We start from the raw sequence: 23,938 nt of genomic DNA on the forward strand, positions 1-23,938 counted from the left end.
CAGCCTTAGAACCACTGTTATCTTTGAGCCCATTGTTGCAGCCACTGTGTCAAGCCATCTTGTTCCTCTTTTTCACTGGTCCCCTACTTTACTAAGCATGAAGTCCTTCTCCAGGGACTGGTCCTTCCTGATAACATATCCAAAGTACATGAGTTGAATTCTCGTCATTCTAGCTTCTAAGGAGCATTCTGGCTCTAATTCTTCCAAGACAGATTTGTTCATTCTTCTGGAAGTTCATGACACAGTGAATATCTTTTTCCACAGCATAATTCAAAGGCATCAATTTTTTCTTCAGTCTTCCTTATTGATTGTCCAGCTTTCACATGAAAATGAGGCGACTGAAAATGCCATGGTTTGGGTCAGGTGCACTGTAGTTCTCAAAGTGATATCTTTGCTTTTTAATACTTTAAAGAGTTGTTTTGCAGGAGATTTACCCAATGCAATAAGTTGTTTGATTTCCTGACTGCTCCTTCCATGAGCGTTGTTTGTGGACTCAAGTAAAATGAAATCTTTGAGAATGTCAATCTTTTCTCCATTTATCATGATGATGATGATTGATCCATGCTTTTTTTATGATGAAGTGCAATCAAAACTGAAGGCTGTAGTCTTTTATCTTCATCTGTAAGTGGCTTCAAGTCTTTCCTTCCACAAGCATGGTTGTGTCCTCTGCATATTGCAGGTTGTTAATGAGCCTTCCCCCAATCCTGAATCTGTATTCTTCTTCACATAGTCCAGTTTTTCAAACTATTTGCTCAGCATACAGATTGAATAAGTATGGTGGAAAAATACTACCCTGATGTATATCTTTTCTGATTTTAAACCATGCAGTATCTCCTTGCTCTGTTCGAATGACTGCCTCCTGTTCTCTGTAGTTTTCTCATGTGCACAATTAAGTGTTCTGAAATTCCATTATGAAGGATTGTTTGGTTTCTTAACATATTGAACTAAAATATCCAGAAAATGAAAAATACTGTAAAAACTATTTCTTGTTTGGAAAATGGCTTTGAAATGTTCTTCTGTTCCCTATACACAGACAGTATAATATTCCTCATCCTAAAAGAATCACTGTCTCCTGGAAGTTAGGAAGCCATATTCTGGCCTGGACAACAAAATTGATCAACAGTCAAAGACGGTCACCCCCCACCAGAAACAAATAACAAGGGCTGGTAAAAGAATGTTAGAAATAACCTCCGTTTGGTCCCTGTGGGGAGAAGCAGATCTCACTAATTCTCTCATCTTGTTCATACACAAAGGATTGTGGAAACTTATATAAGTAGGTCACATAGTAGAATATCTCTACTGCAGTTTGGTGTACATTGAATTGGAAGCTAGGGGGCAGTTTAGTGTACATTGAATTGGTGTACTTTGAATTGGAAGCTAGGGTGTGATTTGTAGGACTTGGGAAACAGCTGTGGAGGTGGAGCTCTTTGAGTCTGTTACCCTAGTGTCAGTGTTTATGGGGCAGAGAGCGTGATATTCTCACACATTCTGTAGACTTTGTTCTGTAGACTTTCTTCCCCAAATAGCCCAAACCTACACTGATTTACAGAAGAGGTCCATTTCCCACCTGGACCCAAATGGAGGTACTTTCTGATAAAAGGTGACAGCTTAGCTCTGAGGCATTACAAGTAACAATTTGCTGCTCTTTACAAACAGCAAATTTTCACTTTTTAGGGGATACATTCAGGGATAAATATTCTGACTGCAGGGACCTCAGGACAGCTCTGGGAATATGTTTATCTTCTGAGTTTAGATGTTCTCTCTAACCTTTGTGAAAAACAGGGATGTTAACAGGCCAGACTTTTCTGGAGGCTCGAGACCCTATTCTCCATCTTCCTAATCTGAGTCTGTTTCCAAACGTCTGAATTATTCTTCTTTCTTTTTTCTTAGTATAAGTGGAAAGATCCAGTAGAGACACACATCTGAGTCTTAAGATAAAAGGCAGGGGAAATATTTGCTGGCTCCTTCAGTTGATCCCCAGCTCACTGCAAAGGGGACATTCATTCCATTGACTATCTTGGCATTCTCTGCCTTGTAAGTTACCTCATCTGAGATCTCCTCTCAGGACTCACCCCTGAGGAAAGGGGCCTCTGTTTTCAAAACATGGCCTCCTAAGAAGTAACAACTTACCTGGAAGTTTGATGGTGAGGTCTGTCTGTTTGGCCTTGTAAGAAGGCCTGGTTCACCTTAGAAATGGTGAGTGGAGGGCCCCCAAAAATTTGGGGGCCAACAGGGAATTCTAGTCTTTTTTAAATGTTGCTGAAACTTCCTTTGCCGTGAGGATTTGTATGGATACACCAAGATGAGAAAGAAAATGTTATTTTTGTTATAGTTTTATTTGGAGATTATGGATCACTTACAGAAAAATGGAGAATATAGACTGAGACTTCTCCAATTCCATGATTCTTCTTTCATACTAAATAGTTCCAAGCATTAAAAAAACTGCTTATATGAATTTTAAAAAGGAGATTTTAAGACCCTCTGGGAAAGTCAATTACCAATTAAATCACTCAAAATGATTTCTGAAATTAGTTCATTCTGCCTTAACCACTTTGTCTCATCGCCTGTTAGCAAATATTGAAAACTGAAAGCAAGAGTCAAGGGCTCAATGAACTATTTAGTAGTCATTTTTTGTCTTATAGTAATAGTACAGTCTCTTCCTTAGCAAGTGGAAATAGTGAGCTTTAAGAAGGAAGCATTCTCTCAGCAGTAAACTTCAGCCCTATCTTGGACTTCTTGTCAGGAACCAAGGATAACCTAAAGTTACTGCTCTTTGAAACATGAATATCATTCAGTATACCAAGGACTGAATTCTGTTCCCCCAAAAATGTGTGTATCAACTTGATTAGGTCATGATTCCCAGTATTTTGTGGTTGTCCTCCATTTTGTGTTTTAAATTATATGTTGAAAGGATCAAGGTAAGTTTGTAACACCATCCTTACTCTGGTCACCCCCATGATCCAAGGTAAAGGGAATTTCCCTGGGGTGTCGCCCAAACCACCTTTTATCTCTCAAGAGATAAAAGGAAAGGGAAGCAAGCAGAGAGTTGGGGACCTCAGACCACTAGGCAAGGAGCACCGGGACCAAGAGTGCTTCCTTTGGATCTTGGGCCCCTCAGCCTGAGAAGCTCCTACACCAGGGAAAGACTCATGACAAGGATTCTTCCTCCAGAGCCAATAGAGAGAAAAAGCCTTCTCCTGGAGCCGACATCCTGAGTTTGGACTTGAAACCTACTAGACTGTGAGAGAATAAATTTCTCCTTGTTAAAGTCATCTACTGGTGGTATTTCTGTTATAGCAGCACTAGATGACTCAGAGTACTTCTAGAAATTTGTATGTTGACCCCTCCAGAACAGCTCTTAGGCCAAGTGGAGAATGGAGGGTCAGTAATAAATTGAATATAATTGAATCAATTTGAGTAAAATCGAATTGAATTAAATAGGATAGAATGAAATAATACAATAAGATAAAATGAAACCAAACCAAATCAATTTGCACTCCCTAGAATAGTCAGAGGATAAAACCATAAAGTTGAACAAAAATTTAGAGGCTATAAGAACTAGATGGAAACTTACTTGGGCAGATCTCACTCCTCTTTCATCCTCTTTTCCTTGGAAATTAGGAACCTCCTTATTTGGTTCTCTCATAGGCAAATATCTTGGCAGCCCTGGGTGACATTTGAAACTGATTATCAGAATTAATCTTCATTGTCCATCCCAGAATGCGCCAGCAGTATTTTTTCAAGGCAAAGATTCAAGTAGTCTCAGGGTGGCACAAACAGTTTGCACTCATCAACTAATCGAAACATTGATGACTCAAATCCTCCCACTGCTGCCACCAAAGAAAGGCCAGGAACTCAGTTTCCATAAAGATTACAGCGAAGGAAACCCTGTGGAGCTCACTTCTGCTGTGACACACTGGGGTAAACATTATTTGGAAATACCACGAAGACAATGGGTTTGGTATTTTTTTTTTAATGATTTTCATATTAAAAAGGGCAAAATTTGATTATATGAAAAAAGTATAGCATATGTTTGCTTGTCAATAATATTTCTGAGTAGCAAAAAAGCAATATCTTTTGTTTCTGATTTGATACTAAAGTTACAAGATTTGGTAAAACTGATGTACCTTGGATTCAAACTATACAATTAACATTGGTCGTAACAGTAGCTCTTCTACTCTCAGAACCTGTACAGAAAAAAAGATAGTGGAAAACCTCTTACGAAAGTTGCCTGAGATTAACATTTGCAGGCAAACAGAGAGAGGGAGAGAGGAAAAGGGAGACAGAGAGAGAAAGAGAGGGAGGAAGAATTTGACTCAATGGCAGTGAGTTTGGTTTGTTTTTTCGGTTTTATAACAGTAACACTTTAATGTGTCAGGCAAATACAGAGAACATTTTGGCTGCAAGCTGAAACAGGAGAAACATGTCAAGAATTTGACCCAAGTGCCCCCTAATGTGCTGTTGACTTAGGACCGAAAACCAAACTTGGAGTGGAGTGGAATGGGGCTCATAGTGACCCTATAGGACAGAGTAGAATCACCCCATACGGTTTCCAAGGAGCACCTGGTGGATTCAAACTGCCAACCTTTGGGTTAGCAGCCAAACTCTTAACCAATACGCCACCAGAGTTTCCTAAACAAAAAAGAAGTACAGAATCTACGCTCTCCAATGTTTGGCCCTCCTAACAAGGAGCCCTGGTTTTGCAGTGGTTAAAGTGCTTGATGGTAACCAAAAGGTCTGTGGTTTGAACCCACCATCCGCTCTGCAGGAGAAAGATGGGGCAGTCCTCTTCTGTTAAAGATTTACACCCTTGGAAACTCCGTGGGCACTTCAACTCTGTCCTAGAGGGTCGCTATGAGTTAGAATCACCTCAAGGGCAGTGGGTTAACTAGATCACCTCCTTCCATAAAGAAACCCTATGGGGCAGCTCTACTCTGTCCAAAAAGGTTTCTATGACTCGAAATTGACTCAGCAGCAGCAGGTTATTAAACTAGAGCTCAGGAGTCCCTGGGTGGTGCAAGCAGTTCTAACACTTGGCTGCTGAGCAAAAGGCTGGAAGTTTGAGTCTCCAAGAGGCTTATCAGGAGAAAGGCAAGTTGGCCTGCTTCAGACCAGTCAGCCACTGAAAACCCTATGGAGCCCAGTTCTACTCTTACAAACACGGGATCACCATTAGTCTCACCTGACAATATGATAACTGGTTAGGAAGACCACAAATCCAGGGATCGTGTCAAGATGAGCTAGGGGGTCTGAAAACAACCCGGTGGCTCTTCCTGGGTTACCAGGCAACATGTTGGCTGAGGTCTGGTGGCTGATGTCCCCTAGTTGAAGGTGATCTTAAGCTTTTATTTCTGAGAACTGTCCTCTATAGCTGGCACAAAATTGCGTGAAATATTGTCCCCACAATAAGATAAATGTTGTGTGCCCCATAGACAAGGTGTAAGGGGGAATATACATTCTACCTCAGCATCTTTACTGTGTGCCTTTTTTCTTAAAGGAAGGAAGCACCTGGTAGGCGTCTTTGAGTTCCGGACCTTCATTCCACCCCCAGGTATACCGGTGTGGCCCATACACCAGGTACATAGAGTCGGCCAGCGTTGAGACAGCCTCATAGTAGAGGCTCTGTAGCAGGTCCAGCATGCACTGCGGCCAGTTAGGATGTAGGAGACTGAACAATGCTATCAACCATCCTGACATAACTGACATTAGAGGACACTCTCCACACAGCAGCAAGGAACGCCTTTGTTTTAAAACATTTGCTAAGACAGACCATGTTATATCCTATAACATCTCTCAATAAAATTCTGTGAGTTCGAATCATGTGAATTATGGCCCTTCAGCTGCTGGGGACTCTCTCCCAGGGAGACAGCCAGGGGTTTTGGAGACTGTGTCACCGCCATCTCCTGGCAGGAACCTGCAATGACAGGCCCATGGGATGTTGCAGAGATTCTGTGCAATCAGGGATAGAAGAAACCACCAAACCAAAATAATCTCTATGTGCTTTAAGTGGACAGGCCTCTATTGCTGGTAGCATTTTTTCATATATCATTTTAAAATTTTATCCCTGAATGGAAGGACTACTCTGAAGAGAAAACTCCATTGCTAGGTTTGCAAATATCCTCTCCCCTGGAACTGAGCAGAGCAGGAGCCTGAGGTTCTGGATGGTGTCACCATCCTGCAGCTTCTCTCTCCTGTGATGTTGTTCAGGTTCCACTCTCCAGAAAAGGCTCCATTTATGAGGCTCAGATTAGCAGGGGTGAGCCCAGGGTGGGTGGTGGTGAGTGGACATTCATGGCAAGAGCCAGGGACTTTGATGGTATAAGTCTTAGAGCACAGGTTTGTGGTAAAAAAAATCTTGTAGGTGCTCTTTTCTGACTTACTCTTTGAATATGGCAGTGATGGGCACCTATGGTCTTGGATTATCTTCCCCAAATGAAGATTTAACTTGTGATGTGGAGCTAATGTTTCTGCAAGACTACAACAGAAAGGTTAGCAGTTCAAATCCACCCGTGGGGCCTTGGTAGATAGACCTAGCCATGCACTTCTGTAAGATGAAAAGTCATTTGCTCTTGGCTTGATTCTGACTCATGGTGACCCCATGTGTGTCAATGGTATGATTTTCAAAGATTAATCTCGGAAGTAGATGGCCAGGTTTTTGTTTATTTCATTTTTTTTTTTTGGTTTTGAGGCTAGGACTAGGAGCTGAGTGTATTAACTGTTAAATATAATTTTTAATTAGTTGATTATTTTTTGTTTCCTTCATGAGTGACGGTAAGTCTTGCCCTTGTTATTCCATCTAGCCTACAAGTGGAAGTCTGTCTTCCACTGAGTTTTAAAATTTTGGTGACTCTATTTCTACTTTGTAGAAATTCAACTTGTTCTTCTTCAGATCTGAAGTGTGCCCACTTTTGTTTTCTGTGCCTTGCATGCAATGTTAAGTTTGTCATTTGTTTCTTTGAATAAACTCGTATAACGCCCAAATGTGAAGTGTGAACAGAACATTCGTTCCCTGTTATTTCTGTTGCATCACATTCGTATTCATATCATGTTGTTGTTCTGCATCATCACATTGGGTCCAACTGATAGTGACCCTCTGTGTACAACAAACCGAAACACTCCCTGGTCCTGAGCCGTCCTCACAGCCTTTGCTATGTTTGAGCCCAAGGTTGCAGCCACTGTGTCAACCCATTTCTTTGAGGCGGCTCTTTCCCTTTTTCTCTGACACTCTCCTTTCTGACGCATGATCTCCTGCAAGGACTGGTCCCTCCTGATAATATATCCCAAGTAAGAGAGCTGAAGTCTCACCTTCAAGGCTGAAGACTTCCAGGCCCACCGAGGCCATCCATACCTGGACTGAAACTCTTTGAAGAGATGGCATTCAATCACAACTTTACAAGGAAATCCTGCTTGTTTTTCCTTCTCTATTTCCACAAATGATTCTAGAGCCCTCTTATCAGGTCCTATCCACTGTGGGCATGATAGATCCCACTTTCTCTTTGGTTCACACTTCCTTTGTGATCAGAGCCCTCCTGGACTGTAGCTCAATGTAGGCTCCCTGAGGACTTTCAATACGAGTAAGTTCTGGGCCTGTTTTCCATTTCTCTACACTTCCATAGCCCTGGAATCCAATCACAAGTGCTTGCAGTGTCTTTTAGGTATCCTTCAGGATACAAGTATCTTCAGAGCTCAGACAGTTTCTAGCTATAAATTTTTATCAAACACTGAGGCAAAAATTTCCCATATTCTTCCCTTTCCTTGTTTTTTTTTTTTTTTTTTTTTTTCCAGCTTATTTTATTGTTTCACAAAACTGTTCATTTGAGAAAACTAGTCCAACATTTATGGAATCTGAACCCATTTAAAATTGTTTTTAAGTTAAAATTGAAGCTTTTCATTAGATTATAGGTGTTTCAAGCAGTTGTGATGGGCTGCTAACCTACGCTTTGGCAGTATAAACACACTGAGTGGTACCCTGGAAGAAAAGCCTGTCAATCTGCTTCTATAAAGAATACAGACAAGAAAACCCTATGGAGCAGCCCCACTGTGTAACACATGGGGTTGTCATGAGTTGGAATCCACTGGACTGCAAGTTTTCTTTTCTTTTCTTTTTTTTGAGAGACATTAGAGCTTCTATGACCCTGCTTTGTCTTTTCTAGTCATAGAATTATACTTTATGTGATATATTTGGCTCTTGAAGTACATTGCCTAGTTTCACAAACTGTCGCCCATGTAATTTGCTTTCCATTCACTGACTGCTTTGCATAGGCCCTTCAACAACAGGCTGGCTGCTCAGATACTATAAACAGGGCCTTTGCTATGGGAGCTGATCTGCATCAGGCAGGCAGGGCCAGCAAGATGGTGCCACACACTCTGGTCCTCATGTCCCTGTTGCTCTGGGCCTCTGGTGAGAAATGAAAAGTGTTTCAATCTCTCTAGAGTAGTATCTTTCTAGAGTTGAAAAATGGTTTTAACAAATAGTGGGAAATGACAGTTAGTTGCAAAATGGAAACAATTTTATTTGCTGATATGTAATATTATTAGATGCTGTGGTATGAATGGTATATTTTAATGTATGTGTGAAAAAGTGTGTGTATAAATGTATCCATGGTAACTGTCCACTCCGATTGCAGGTGCCAGTGGGGACATTGTGCTGACCCAGTCTCCAACCTCTCTGGCTAAGTCTCAAGGAGAAATGGTCACCATCAACTGCAAGGCCAGCCAGAGCATGAGCAGCTACTTAGCCTGGTACCAGCAGAAACCAGGACAGGCTCCTAAGCTGCTCATCTATGATGCATCGAAACGGGGATCTGGGGTCCCTGACCGGTTCAGTGGCAGTGGGTCTGGGACAGACTTCACTCTCACCATCAGCAACTTCCAGGCTGATGATGCCGCAGGTTATTATTGCCTGCAAGGTAATAACCCACCTCCCACAGTGCTTCAGGCTTGAACACAAACCTCCTTCAGAGGGCTACAGGCCAGTGAATCTTCTGTGCACCAAGTGCTTCCTTTCTGCTCAGCCCTGAACATGCAGGCTTCCTCTGTCTGCCCCAAAGGCCACATCTCCTGACTAATTCCTTGGAGTATTTGCAGGTTCCAGGAGAAACATAAGGGATTTGGCTTCTTCTGGATCCCCTTTTGTGGTAAATTATACAAAAAAGAATGCTCTAAAAATCTCTTGTAGGCTTTGTTAGGAGTTTTCATATCACAGGAACCTGCTTGTTTTACAAGGATAGATCACATGACTGATTTGGGGAAGGGTCCAGTGAGTTTTATGCCCTGAAAGATTAGTTCTATATTCCTTGTGCCTTCTTTGCTCTAGGACATTCTCATTTTAATTCCGTATATTCCTGGACTCCTTCCTTTTCTGCAGTTACCCCTCAGAGCTCTGGCCCTAAATAAATAAATAAATAAATAAATCTGGGCCCTTCGTGTTTAAAACTTCCCTCATGGAAGGTGATCTTCCTGTCTTACTTTTTCCTTCCATGGATTCTGTTTTCCAGCCAAGTCTTCCTGGGCAATGTCAATGAAGGTGTTTTCCTGCTCTAAGCTCCCATTTTACTGCCCTCTTCTCCTCTCTCCATGTCTTTCAGTGGCGCTCCTTCTCTCAAAGGCCAGTCTCTAACTCATTAACCCTATCACTCTAGAAACACGGGCCAGTTTTACCATGTTCTTTTTTCATTACTTCCTCTGTCAATTAATCCCTTGGGAACCCAAGATTAATTTAGTGACTGAAGGAAATCATGGTTCTTTCTGAATAGGAGGATTGCTCTGGAGAGAAAACTCCATGTCTAGGTTTTATCTCACCTGGAACATAGTAGTGCATTAGCCTAGCGTCTGGGTCGTGCCCGTCCTGCAGCTTCTCTTTGTGTGATGTTGCGTAGATTCCATCCCCCGTGAAATTCTGTTTCATAGCTTTTTTTTTTTTTTTTAATTTTTTATTTGGTTGTAGGAGCCCTGGTTGCACAGTGGCTAAGAGCTATGTTTGCTAACCAAAAGATAAGCAGTTCGAATCTACTGGCTGCTCCTTGGAAACTCTATGGGACAGTTCTACTCTGTCCTATAGGTCCCTATGAGTTGGAATTGACTCAATTGGCAATGGTTTCTTTTTTGTTGTTGTTGTTATTGCTGTTGAGAACATACACAAGAAAGCACACACAGGTTCAACAGTTTCTATCCTTCATAGCTTTTTATGAGGTTCAGGTCAGCTGGTGTGAGCTCAGGTTGGGGTGTGGCAAGGGAACATTTATGCAGAGAACCTTGAAGTGTAATGGTGAACTTCTTAGATCACAGGATAGTGGTTCATAAACTTGTAAACTGCATGGTTCTTACCTTTCGAATAGGGATATACTATTTGAATATGGCATATACTCTTTTGTGGATTCTCTGATGAAAATAGTTATATTTTAGTTTTCCTATTCCACTTGCTGTAGGACCCTGAGTGGTGCAAATAGTTTGTGCTCAGCTACTAACCTAAAGCTCGGCAGTTGGGACCCACCCAGTGGAGCCACAGAAGAAAGGCTTAATGAGTGGTCCGCTTCCATGAAGATTACAGCACAGAAAAGTATATGGAGCTCAGGGCTGCTTTGTAACATATGTGGTTGCCATGGATTGGAATCAAGTCAATGGTAATGGGTTTGATTTTGGTTGATTACAGTTTCTGGGAATGGAAATATATACTTGAAGAGCACTTATTGAAACTCTTCATGAGAAAATGGTACTGATATAGCTCAATTCACAGAGTCAAAAATGTTTGCAAACAGAATGGTAGCAGAGGCTTCCAATGTCCAGTGTTCCATCACTGGTGTCCAGTAGTGGTGGAGCCACTCCATCTGTGATGGTGGTGGGATCATATACAACCTCCTTCTCTGCTTTATCGTGAACTGTGCTTTTGCCAACTCATTTCATGTACATTTTCTCCACCATGTTCTGTCGACTTTCATTCAAAACTGCATGTCACCCAGTAATCATTTCATTTTCTGCTTAGTTTAGACTTGGTTGGTCTCTCTTGTTTGCAATCAAAAGCCCTGACTAATAAGAATATATTTCAATATTTGACAGTGTTAGATCTTCATCAAAATTTTTGTCCTTGAATATTAATATTTATACTAACCATTTTACATTTCTGATTTTTGGAGTTGCAAAAAAAAAAATTTCATTAGTATATTGCTCATTTTGTTGTTGGTATTAGGTGCTGTCCAGTCAATTCCGACTCTTAGTGACCCTATGAACAAGATGATGAAACATTGCCATTCTTGCAATTTTGTTATTTGAGCCCATTGTTGCAAGCACTGAGTCAATCCATCTCGTTGAGGGTCTTTCTCTTTTTTTGTTGACTCTTTACTTTCCTATGCATAATGTCCTTCTGCAGGGATTGATCCCTCCTGATAACTTATCCAGCGTATGTGAGACGAAGTTTCTCCATCCTCCCTCCTAAAGATCACTCTGGCTGTACTTCTTCCAACACAAATTTGTTCCTTCTTCTGGACGTCCATGGTGTCTGTTCAATATTCTTCGCCAACACGTTAATTCAAAGACGTCAATTCTTCTTTGGTCTTCCTTATTCATTGCCCAACTTTCACATGAAAAAGAAGTGATTGAAAACATCATGGCTTGGTTCTTATACACCTTAGTCTTTAAAATGACATCTTTGATTTGTAACCCTTTAAAGAGGTCTTTTGCAGCCAAATTGCCCAGTGCAATGCATCCTTTGATTTCTTGAATGCTGTTTCTGTGGGCATTGATTGTGGATCCAAGGACAATGAAATCCATGACAATTTCAGTATTTTCTCCATTTATCATGATGTTACTTACTGGCCCAGTTGTGAGGATTTTTGTTTTCTTTATGTTGAAGCGTAATCCGTACTGAAGGCTGTGGTCTTTGACCTTCATCAGTAAATGCTTCAAGTCCTCTTCATTTTCAGCAGACAAGTTTGTGCCGTCTGCATCATACAGGATGCTAATGACTCTTCCTCCAATCCTGATTCCTCATTCTTCTTCATAGAATCCATCTGGTCAGGTTGTTTGCTCAGCAGAGAGACTGAATAAGTATGGTGAAAGGATACAACTGTGACACACACATTTTTTGACTGTAAACCATGCCAAAAAAATAAATAAAACACGTAGTACCATTGAGGCAATTTCGACTCATAGCGACCCCATAGGACAGAGTAGAACTGCCCCATAGAGTTTCCAAGGAGCGCCTGGCAGATTCGAACTGCTGACCCTTTGGTTAGCAGCTGTAGCACTTAACCACTACGTCAACAGCGTTTCTGTAAACCACCTAGTATTTCGTTTTTCTGTTTGAACGACTGCCTCTTGATCTATGTACAGGTCCCTCATGAGCACATTTAGGCGTTCTGGAATTCCCATTCTTCCCAATTGTTATCCATAATTTTTTAAAAACTACACAGTTGAATGCTTTGCATAGTCAATAAAATACAGGTAAAAACTTTCTGGTATTCTCTGCTTTCAGCCAAGATCCATCTGACATTAGCAATGATATCCCTTGTTCCACATTGTTTTCTGAATCTGGCTTGCATTTCTGGCAGGTCCCTGTCAATATACTGCTATAGCCACTTTTGAATGAATATTGTTCAATAATTTCTACACCCAGTTGGATTACCTTTCATGACAATAGGCATAAATATGGAACTTTTCTGGTAGGTTGGCCACATACCTGTCTTCCAAGTTTCTAGGCATAGACAACTGAGAACTGCCAGCACTGCATCTGTTTGTTGAAACATCTCCATTGGTATTGGGTCAATTCCCAGAGTCTTGTTTTTCCCCAATGCTTTCAGTGCATCTTGAACTTCTTCCTTCATTGCTATCAGTTCCTGATCATATGTTACCTGCTGAAATGTTTGAAAGTTGACCTATTCTTTTGATGCTTCATGTGTTGTTTAGTATTGTCCTCGTAGAATCCCTCAGTAATGCAGCTTGAGACTTGAATTTTTTCTTCAGTTCTTTCAGCCTGAGAAATGCTGAGCATGTGCTTCCCTTTTGATTTTCTATCTCCAGACCTTTGCGCATGTCAGCATAATACTTTACTTTGTCTTCTCGAGCTGCCCTTCAAAAACTTCTGTTTAGCTTTTTTACTTCCTCATTTTTTCCATTTGCTTTAGCTACTTGACATTCAAGAGCAATTCTCAGAGTCTCTTCTGACATCCATTTATGTCTCCCTTTCCCTCCTGTCATCTTCGTGACCTCTTGCTTCCTTCATGTATGATATCCTTGATGTCATTCAACAACTCACCTGGTTTTTAGTCATTAGTGTTCAATGTGTCAACTCTGTTCCTGAGACGGTCTCTAAATTCAGGTGAGATATACTCAAGGTCATTCTTTGGCTCTCAAGGACTGGTTCTAACTTTCTTCAGTTTTGACTTGAACTTTCATATGAGTAATTGATGTTCTGATTTGCAGTCAACCCCTGACCTTGTTCTGACTTATGATATTGAGCTTTTCACTCCTTTCCTTCCACAGACGTAGTTAATTTGATTTCTGTGTATTCCATCTTGTGGGGTCCATGTGTATAGTCACCATTATACAGGTGGAAAAAGGTATTTGCAATGAAGAAGTCTTTGGTCTTGCAATATTCAATCATGCAGTCTCTGGCATCATTTCTATCACCAAGGCCATATTTTCCAAATAATGACCCTTTTTTTTCCAGCTTTTGCATTCCAATCACCAGTAATTATCAGTGCATCCTAATTTCATATACGATCAATTTCAGACTGCAGAAGTTGGTAAAAATCTTGTATTTCTTCGTTTTTGACCTGAGTAGTTTGTGGATAAATTTGAGTAATAGTCAAATTAACCAGTCTTCCTTTTAGATGTCTGGATATTAGTCTATCCCTGACAGCATTGTACTTTGTATTTTTTTTTTCATGATGAATGCAATACCATTCCTCTTCAAGTTATCATTCCCTACATAGTAGACCTTATGATTTTCTGATTCAAAATGACCAGTGCCAGTCCATTTCAGCTGAGTAATGACTAAAATATTGATGTTTATGCTTTCTATTTCATTTTTGACAGTGTTCGTTTTCCTAGACTCGTATTTTGTACACTCCACATTTAGATTATTAATGGATGTGTTGAGTTGTTTCTTCTCCTTTTGAATCATGGCACATCAGCACATGAATGTCCTGAAAACTTGACTCCATGTATTTCATTAAGGTCAACTCTACTTTAAGGAGGCAGCTCTCCCTGAGCCCTCTTTTGAGCGTCTTTCAACCTCAGGGACTCATCTTCTGGCACTATTTAGCAGATATTGTTCTGTTGCTATTAATAAGATTTCACTGGCTAACTCTTTCAGAAGCAGACCACCAGGTCCTTTTTCTAGTCTGTCTTAGTCTGGAAGCTCAGCTGAAATCTGTCCACTGTCGTGATCCTGCTGGTATTATTATACTGGCAGAATAACTTCCAGCATCAAAGCAACACATAATTCCCCACAGGATGGCAAACTGACAGAAGTGTGTTCTATATGTAATTTCTAGAAAAATGTTTTTTCAGATCTCTAGTACCCCTGCTTTTAGTTTTCTGTGCCTTGCATGGAATGTAAAAAAAAAAAAAAGGTTTTCATTAATTTCTTTATAAAAACTCAAGTAACTTCCAAGTCTGAAGTGTAAGGAGGACTCGATTTTTTCTCTGTTATTTCACTTTCATCACATTCATATTCATAACCTAGTAATCTTATTCTCTTGGATATCAAGAATGTCTGACTTCTTGGTGGTATCAGTCTTTGAAAAATTATTTGTCAGGTGTTCTGTGGATTCATGATGGGTGTGCCCTCTTCCAGAGCAGCTTCTATTTGTTGGTTCTATCATTTGGGCTGTCTGAAACTAATTTCAAGGTTGGAGAGGTCCAGACACGCATAGACCATACACACTTGGGGTTAAACTCCTTGGAGCATTGACTTTCACATGCAACTTTCCAAGGAAAACTTGCTTATTTTTTCTGTCCATGGAGTTTGCTTCCACGTTCAATGATGGCTTTGCATAGACCCTCCAAGCCCAGTCTGGCTGCTCAGATTATATAAATGGGGGCTTTGCAATGTGCACTGATTTTTATCAGGCAGGTGGAGGCAGCAAGATGGTGTTCCAGGCTCTGCCCTCATGTCCCTGTTGCTCTGGGTCTCTGGTGAGATATGAAAAGTGCCTCAATCCCTTGATAGAAGTATCTTTGTAGAGCTGAACAATGATATTAAGACCTAGTGGGAAATGATGGCTATGTCCAAAATTGACTCATTTATGTGTGAAATGTATTCCAGTAAAATGCACATTTAAAATGGCATATTTTAATGTGCCTATGAAAAAGTGTGTGTATACATGCATGCAAGGTAATTGTCCTCTCTGATTGCATGTGACAGTGGAGACATCGTGATAACCCAGCCTCCAGTCTCCCTGACTGTGTCTCCAGGAGAAACGGTCACCATCAGAGCAAGTCCAGCCAGAGTGTTAGCATCACCTTAGCCTGGTACCAGCAGAAAGCAGGCCACTCTTCTAAGTTGCTTATCTCCCTGGCACCCAACTGGGCATCTGAGATCCCTGACTCCTTTAGAGGCAGTGGGCCTGGGACAGACTTCACTCTCACCATCAGCAGCCTCCCGGCTGAAGATGAGGCAGATTATTGTTAGCAGCATTATGGCTGCCCTCTCACAGCGCTTCAGCCTGGAACACAAGCCTCCTCCCCATGGCTGGAGGCCTATGAGTCTTCACTGCACTGCCTGCTTCCTTCCCACACAGTCCTGAACATACACACTTCCTCTGTCTGACCCAGATACTGCATCTCTTGACTAATTCCTTTGGCCCTTGAGGAAAGTAAGAGTCAAGGACTTTTCTAAACTCCTTTTTGTGGGACATTACTATAGAAAAATGCTATAAACATTTCTTATAGCCTTTCTCATGTCAGGAATTTTCATAGTACAGAAACCTGCATGTTTCACATGGCTAGATCACAAGGCTCATCTGGAGAAGCACTCAGTGAGTTTTACACCCTGAGAGTTGAGTTCTCTCTTCCCTGTGCCATCTTCACCCTGGAATATTCCCAGTTTAATTCCTTGTCTCCCTGACTTTTTCCTTTCCCTGTAATTACCCCTTAACTCTTGACTATCCCAAGATTAAATCTTTAACCCTTCATTTTCTGAACCTCCCCCATACAAGGAAGTATTCTTCTCTTTCTTTTTCCTTCCACACATCCCCTTTTTGGCCAAGCCTTTCTGGTCAGTGTCACTGATGGTGTTTCTCTGTTGTACCTCCTTTTTTATTGACCTTTCTCTTCTCTCCACTTCTTTCAGTGGTTTTCATTCTTTCAAAAGCAAGTGTCTAATTCATTAAGCTTTCACTCTAGAAATAAATGATATTATTCCCACATCTTTTTTCATTAACTGACAACTTTAAGTTCATTCCCTGGGCACCCCAGTCTAACTTGTTAACTGAAGGAAATCATGTTTCTTTTTTCTTGTTAGTTGCTGTGGTTCCTACAACAATAGTGATTTCATGCAGAATGGGATCGGGTCATGGTAATTCATAGGGATGTCACTGGCTGATTTTTCTATGTTGATCTCCATGCCTTTCTCCCTAGTTGGTCTTAGTATGGAAGTTTCCCTAAAATCTGTTCAATGTCATAGCAATATGCAAGCCTCCACTGACAGAGGAGTAGTGCCTGTGTTTGAGGAGCATTGGCTGGGCATTAAACCCAGGTCTCCTGCATGGAGGCAAGAATTCTGCCACTGAACCACTGCTGCCACCCAGGGTTCTTTGTTCGGCTATAATTGAATACTTCTGACAACATTTAATTAACATTCTCATCTCAGTGTAATAATACAAAAACTCCAGGTATTCTAGTGTTATTTCTGTATCTCCTTCTCAAATACATGTATTGATAAAATTTGGCATCAGAGTCATCTCAAAAAGACTTGATCAGTATACTGTGAGGATTCTTATGTACATAACAACATCTTTTCTCTAACAATGAGAAATATTTTCAAAGAATAGATGTTAAAGTTTCCATGTCGTTTATTCACTCAAGATATATTCATTGAGAGCTTACTATGTGTCATACTCAGATACATTGCTTTCATCCTAGATGGGGAAGATGGAAAATAAACACATGGAGAAGTTAAAATTTACTAAGTAATTTTGTAACTGAAATGAAGAAAAATAAAGAGGCGGAAGGAATAAGAGCTTGCTGGTGTAAGATGTTGTCTTATTTATCTAGTGCTGCTATAAGTGGAATATCACAAGGGGATGGGTTTAATGAAGTGAAATTTATTCTCTCACAGTCTAGGAGCCTAGAAGTCCCAATTCAGAATGCCAGCTCTAGTAGAAGGCTTTCTCTCTCTGTCAGCTCTGCAGAAAGGTCTTTATCATCAATCTTCCCCCTGGTCTAGGAGCTTCTCAGCACAGAGACACCCAGTCCAAAGAACTAGCTCCCCTCCGGGCTCTTCACTCTTGGTGGTAGAAGTCTCTACTCTCTGCTTGAGTCTCTTTTTTATATTTCAAAAGAGATCAAGTCAAGATAATCCTAACCCTGTAGTTTGAGTCCTGCCTCATTAATGTAACTGCCTCTAATTCTGCCTCATTAACATCATAGATGTAGGATTGATAACACATAGGTTAATCACATCAGATCAAAAAATCTTGGACAACCACACAATACTGGAAATCATGGCCTAGCCAAGTTGACAAACATTTTTGTGGGACATATTTCAATCCACAACAGATGAGTAGCACTTTGAATAAGGATGATGTATCAGTTAGCCCTTGCCATCCACATAAACCATCCACAAAACCCAGTGGCTAGAAGCAATAAGTATTTTTATTGCTTTCATGCCTATTGGTGAGTTGGACCAATAAAGAGTTCTGTTGATATGGACCAGTCTTGACTGATCTTGTCTGGAAAGTTCATGCATTTACAGTTATCTGGCAAGTCAGGTGGGTGCTAGCTCATGTAGAAAGGCTCAGGTCACTTTCACATGTCTGTAGTTGGCTGGCCATCAGATGTGGCTATTGAGGTGACTTGGCCACATTTCTCTAAACACTTGCCAGAGTGAAACTAGTTTGTTGTGATAGCAATTGGCAGAATTCCAAGAGAGTAAGTAAAAGCACATGAGTACTGTTGAAGTCTAGGTTCAATACTGGCACAGTGTCTATTTTGCTGCATGTTATCTATCAACACAATTCACACAGCCAATTCATATTTAAGGAGAGGACAAATAGCACTTATGCCCTAATAGGACCAGCTACGAAGTCATGTCACCAGGAGTATGGAAACAGGGAGGGACAGAGAATCGGGGTGTTTTTGCAATTCCTGTACAATAGATGGTGATGGAAGGCTGCACTAAGAAGAAATGAACTCAGTGTTGGTGAGAAAATGAGTCATAGGATTAACTCCAGGCAAAAGTGCTGTAGTTAGAGGAAATCACCCATTTCTGAGGCAGAAATGTAACCAGTATGTTGGGAAAGAGGCAAGGAAGCCAGTGTTGGTGAAGCAGCGTTGTGAAGGGTAGTGTGGGCGATAAGGTCAAAAAAATAATGAAGGGGCTCATTTTGTAGGATTTGTAAGCTACTTTAAGGATTTTCTTTTCATTTTAAAGGATGTGAGAATGACTGGAGTAGTTTTCAAAAGAGGACATGATTTGATTTGTAGCTTAACAGGAACCCTTTGGGGGACAAGGGCAGGAGAAGTATCAGTTAGCTGGCCATTACCATCATCCAGGTAGAGAGGACAATTGCTTTGGTGATGGTAGTAGCAGTGGAGGGGATGAGGAGTGGCATATTTTGAACATAAATATACAATATTGTAATCTGACGAGGGTGAGTCCTGCTCCCTGTGACCCTTCAATTCAATTGAGAGACACCAGGCCTTTGAGAAAGATTAGGTAGAATTTATTGCAAGCCAGTCAAGCCAGGAGTTCAGAGACTAAGTTTAAAATCAAGCTCCCCGAGGTTGGGGAGTCTAGGGCAGTTGTAGGGTTATGCAGAGCTCATGAAATTTCTGAGAATACGTTGGCATTTTCAGGAACTGGACACCACATATCAGAGTGCACTAGGGGTGCAATATGGCAGCAAGAAGGGCAGCTTTGTGGCTAATTGCCCCTGTCTGAATGGAGGGGGTGAGGCAGTGGGCGGTGAAGCGGTCTGGAGAAGAGCAGCAGTAAGTTGCACGTTGGGCTGTTACACAGAATGCTTCATCAGGAGCTCACAGGCCCTGATATGATGGGAGGAGGGGGAACCGTTTAACCCTGTCGGTACAGCACCCTGAAGATTTTGTCAAAGAGCATGAGAAGTCTCAAGATGACTTCAAGGTTTCACTGTGAGTAACTAGAAGGGCAGAGTTGACAATTATTCAGATAGGAAAGATATTGGGAGGAGTGGATTTGGGGAGAAAAATCAGGAATTTTAGGTTTGAGTTGTGTATTAGACCTCGACCTCTGGCTGTCAAGTAGACAATTGGACTTGAGTTTAGAGTTCAGCAGAGAGATATGGGCTGGAGAATTAAATCTGATAAGCAATGAAATGAGTGTTGCATAGATGAAGAGCAAAAGATGCCCAGGGACTGAGCTTTCAGGCAAGGGAGACAAGGAGGAACCAGCAAAGGAGTCTGAGAAGGAGCAGTGTGGACGGAAAAGAAGACGTGTGATGCCTGGGAGCTCAGTGAGGAGGCTGTATTAAGGAGGAAGGCGTCACCAATGTGTTTAACGTCACTGGTGTATTTGGTAAGAGGACTGAAAAGTGACCACTGGATTGGCCAGTGTGGAAGTCTTCGGTGGCTTTGAGTAGAGCAGTTTCTATGAGGAGTTGGGGTTAACAACTTTAATGGAGGGAGCCCAAGGGAGTATGAAAAGAGACAGTCTGTGTTTGGTGACTACATACAAGTGTTTCAATGAGCTTTAAGGTAAAGGAGAAGAGTGAAAGAGGACATAACTGGAGGGAGGTGTGAAATTGAAAGATTTTTTTTAAAATACTGTTTCATGCTGATAGGAATGATGCTAAAGTGAGGGGAACATGGACAGTTTAGAAAAGAGAGGTGAGGAATGCCAAGAAATACCCTTGGAAGGGACAGGGGTTTAAGAGCAGAGGGCCGGGCCTCAGGTAGGAAGGCTGTCTGCTCATCTACAGTAATAGGAAGGAAGGAAGGAAGGAAGGAAGGAAGGAAGGAAGGAAGGAAGGAAGGAAGGAAGGAAGGAAGGAAGGAAGGAAGGAAGGAAGGAAGGAAGGAAGGAAGGAAGGAAGGAAGGAAGGAAGGAAGGAAGGAAGGAAGGAAGGAAGGAAGGAAGGAAGGAAGGAAGGAAGGAAGGAAGGAAGGAAGGAAGGAAGGAAGGAAGGAAGCACACACATGGGGGTGTAGACGCATGTGGATCAGAAGAAGCATGAGAGGAGCTAGCGGAAGCTCATCCAAGACACAGGAAATGAGGTCATTTGCTGAAAGGTAGGATGAGAAGTAGGTGTTAAAACTTGAAGAGAAAAGAAAAGAGAAAGGGTGGAGACTGAACCAACCAGGTAAATGAAGTACCAGTGTGAGGCAGGATTCAGGGCTGTCCTGAGGTAGTGTGCATAAATTTGTGGTGAGAGAATCAGAATAATCGTGTGTTTTTCTCCAGCCACATTAGGGCCATGGAGGCAGGTATGCGGAGGGTGGAGTTTCCAGGGTTTAGGTTTTGCGAGATGAATGTGATGAAATAAGAGAGGGGCCATGGCGTTCTTGGTTTGGCTGAGGGCATTATTATAAAGGAGAAGCTTGGAATTTTAAATATCAAATCGACTTAACAGCAACTAACAACAAGAAGTAGGGAAAAGGGAATGTGAGGGGTGCAGACACAGCCAAAATCGATTTTGTAAAAACCTCTTTTCAGAAAAAGGTCAAATTCTGACTCATAAAATACAAGAAACATTTTGTTTTTCCCCCGATGGAAGGAACTTATTTCCTCTTCCTCACTTTCATATTTGGATTTGTTGTTGTTGTTGTGAAAATGTGTTTGGAAAGACATAACTTGCATTGCTTTTACACAAGAGTAAGCAGGGCTCTAGTACTTTCTCAACCCTGAGATGTGTTCTCTGACATAAACTTGATCAGGGACAGAAGGACAGGAATGCCCAGGGGATAGTGGCTCTAGCCTTTGCCCTAGAGAGGAGGTGCTGTTCTGGGGCAGCAGTAAAGGCATTTGGGAGTCAGGGTTGACACAGGTTAGAGAGGGTCAGATGGGACTGCAAATGGCCACCTAGTGACACCCAGGGTGAGGGCTGGAAACAGATTTGAAGGAAGCAAGCAGGAAGGGCAGGAAGCCTGCTCTCTTTTGGAGCCAGAGAAGGCCCAGCTGCCGATTTTCTGACTACTTCATGCCAACGTTTTTGCGTGATCAAAAGAAATAAACCACAGCAGTCTCTGTGACAGTGTCTAGTAAGTGAGACCTTCTGCCACCTCTGCCCTGGTAAGAGGTTTATGATTGGGGTCACATTATTATGAGAGGATATCTTGATTTTGGAACACAGCAGTTTGTTGTACTACCTTTGATCTGAGGGTGAGGATGGTGAGAGTGAAGTTGGCCTCAGACCACCACCACTGAAGCGGGCGGGCACCCCATCAACGCGGGTGGAAGTGAAGTCAGTGAGGGCCTTAGGAGTCTGTCTAGGTTAAGTGGCCTCTCAGGTCAGTGTAGAGAAGACTCTGACTGGCCCTTCAGCTGATAGAAGCTCTTCCAGGGAGACCTGTGAGGCCTGTGTCACCGCCGCCTGCTGGCAGGAACCTGCAATGACAGTCACACGGGATGATGCAGAGATTCTGTGCAATCAGGGATAGAAGAAAGAGTGAAGCCAAAATGAACTCTGTCTACGATAGGTGGACAGGCCTGTGTTGCTGTAGCATTTATTTCATGTCTCATTTTAAAATTGTAGCTCTGAATGGAAGGATTCCTCTGGAGAGAAAACTCCCTCTCTAGGTTTGCAAATATCCTCTTCCAGGAAGAGAGCAGAGCAGGAGCCTGAGGTTCTGGATGGTGTCACCATCCTGCAGCTTCTCTCTCCTGTGATGTTGTTCAGGTTCCATTCTCCAGAAAAGGCTCCATTAATGAGGCTCAGGTCAGCAGGGCTGGGCCCAGGGTGGGGTGGTGGCGAGGGGACATTTACGGCAAGCGCCAGGGACTTTGATGGTGAAAGTCTTAGGACACAGGGTTGTGGTAAAAAAATATTGAAGGTGCTCTTTTCTGACTTACTCTTTGAATATGGCAGTGATGGGCACCTATGGTCTTGGATTATCTTCCCCAAATGAAGATTTAGCTAGCAATTTGGAGCTAATGTTTTGTGCTAGACTACTACTGAAAGGTTAACAGTTCGAATCCACCCTGAAGGGCTTGGAAGAAAGACCTAGTGATGCACTTCTGTAAGATGAAAAGCCATTTGCTGTTGACTTGATTCTGACTCATGGTGACCCCACGTGCGTCAATGGTGTGATTTTCAATGATTCATTTCTCAGAAGCAGATCGCCAGGTTTTTGTTTATTTTATTTTTCTTGATTTTGAGGCTACTGTTTTTGGACTAGGAGCTGAGTGCATTAACTGTTAAATATGATTTTTCATGAGTTAATTATTTTTCGATTGTTTCATGCATGACGGTACATCTTCTCCTTGTTATTCCATTTAGCCTACAAGTGGAAGTCTGTCTGCTATTGAGTTTTAAAATTTTGGTGACTCTATTTCTAATTTGTAGAAATTCAACTCGTTCTTCTTCAGATCTGAAGTGTGCCCATTTTTGTTTTCTGTACCTTGCATACAATGTTAAGTATGTCATCTGTTTCTTTGAATAAACTCATATAATGGCCAAATGTGAAGTATGAACAGAGCTCCTTCTGTTCCCTGTTATTTCTGTTGAATCACATTCGTATTCATATCATGTTGTTGTTCTGCATCATCACATTGGGGCCAACTGATAGTGACCCTCTGTGTACAACAAACAGAAACACCCGCTGGTCCTGAGCCGACCTCACAGCCTTTGCTATGTTTGAGCCCAATGTTGCAGCCACTGTGTCAACCCATTTCCTTGAGGCTCTTTCTCTTTTTCTCAGACACTCTCCTTTATGACGCATGATCTCTTGCAGGGACTGATCCGTCCTGATAATACATCCAAAGTAAGAGAGATGAAGTCTCACCTTCAAGGCTGAAGAGTTCCAGGCCCACCGAGACCATCCATACCTGGAAAGAAACTCTTTGAAGAGTTGACATTCAATCACAACTTTACAAGGAAATCCTGCTTCTTTTTCCCTCTCCATTTCCACAAATGATTCTAGAGCCCTCTTATCATGTCCTACCCAATGTGGGCATGAAAGATTCCACTTTCTCTTTGGTTCACATTTCCTCTGAGATCGAAGCCCTCCTGGACGCTACCTCAATATAGACTGCCTGAGGACTTTCAATACGAGTAAATTCGGGGCCTGTCTTCCATTTCTCTGGCCCCTCCACAGCCCCGGAATCTAATATCAAGTGCTTGCAGTGTCTTTTAGGTATCCTTCAGGATACAAGTATCTTCAGAGCTCAGATATTTTCTAGCTATAAATTTTTTATCAAACATTGAGGAAAAAATTTCCCATATTCTTCCCTTTCCTTCAATTTTTTTTCCAGCTTTTTTTATTGCTTTACGAACCTGTTGTTTTAAGGAAACTAATCCAACATTCATGTAGCCTGAACTGATTTAAAATTGTTTTTAAGTTAAAATTGAAGCTCTTCATTAAATTTTAGGTGTTTCAAGCAATTCAGTTGTGATGGGCTGCTAACCTAAAGGTTGGCAGTTTGAGCACACCCAGTGGTACCCTGGAGGAAAAGCCTGTCAGTCTGCTTCTATAAAGAATACAGGCAAGAAAACCCTATGGAGCAGCTCTACTGTGTAACACATGTGGTTGTCATGAGCTGGAATCCACTGGACTACGAGTTTTCTTTTTTTTTTCTTTGAGA

The 23,938-nt window shown here is 41.7% G+C and overlaps 1 gene segment (V, D, J or C); it reads left to right on the forward strand.

Moving 5' to 3' along the window:
* Positions 1 to 8,317: 8,317 nt before the first annotated feature.
* LOC126060252 (immunoglobulin kappa variable 4-1-like) overlaps positions 8,318 to 23,938 on the forward strand; it is a 188,912-nt gene continuing 173,291 nt past the window's right edge. The window contains 1 exon segment of the V gene segment in view: positions 8,318 to 8,401. Within this exon segment, the coding sequence occupies positions 8,353 to 8,401 (49 nt within the window).

This window comes from Elephas maximus, chromosome 17 (assembly GCF_024166365.1).
Source record: "Elephas maximus indicus isolate mEleMax1 chromosome 17, mEleMax1 primary haplotype, whole genome shotgun sequence".
Taxonomy (NCBI): Eukaryota; Metazoa; Chordata; class Mammalia; order Proboscidea; family Elephantidae; genus Elephas; species Elephas maximus.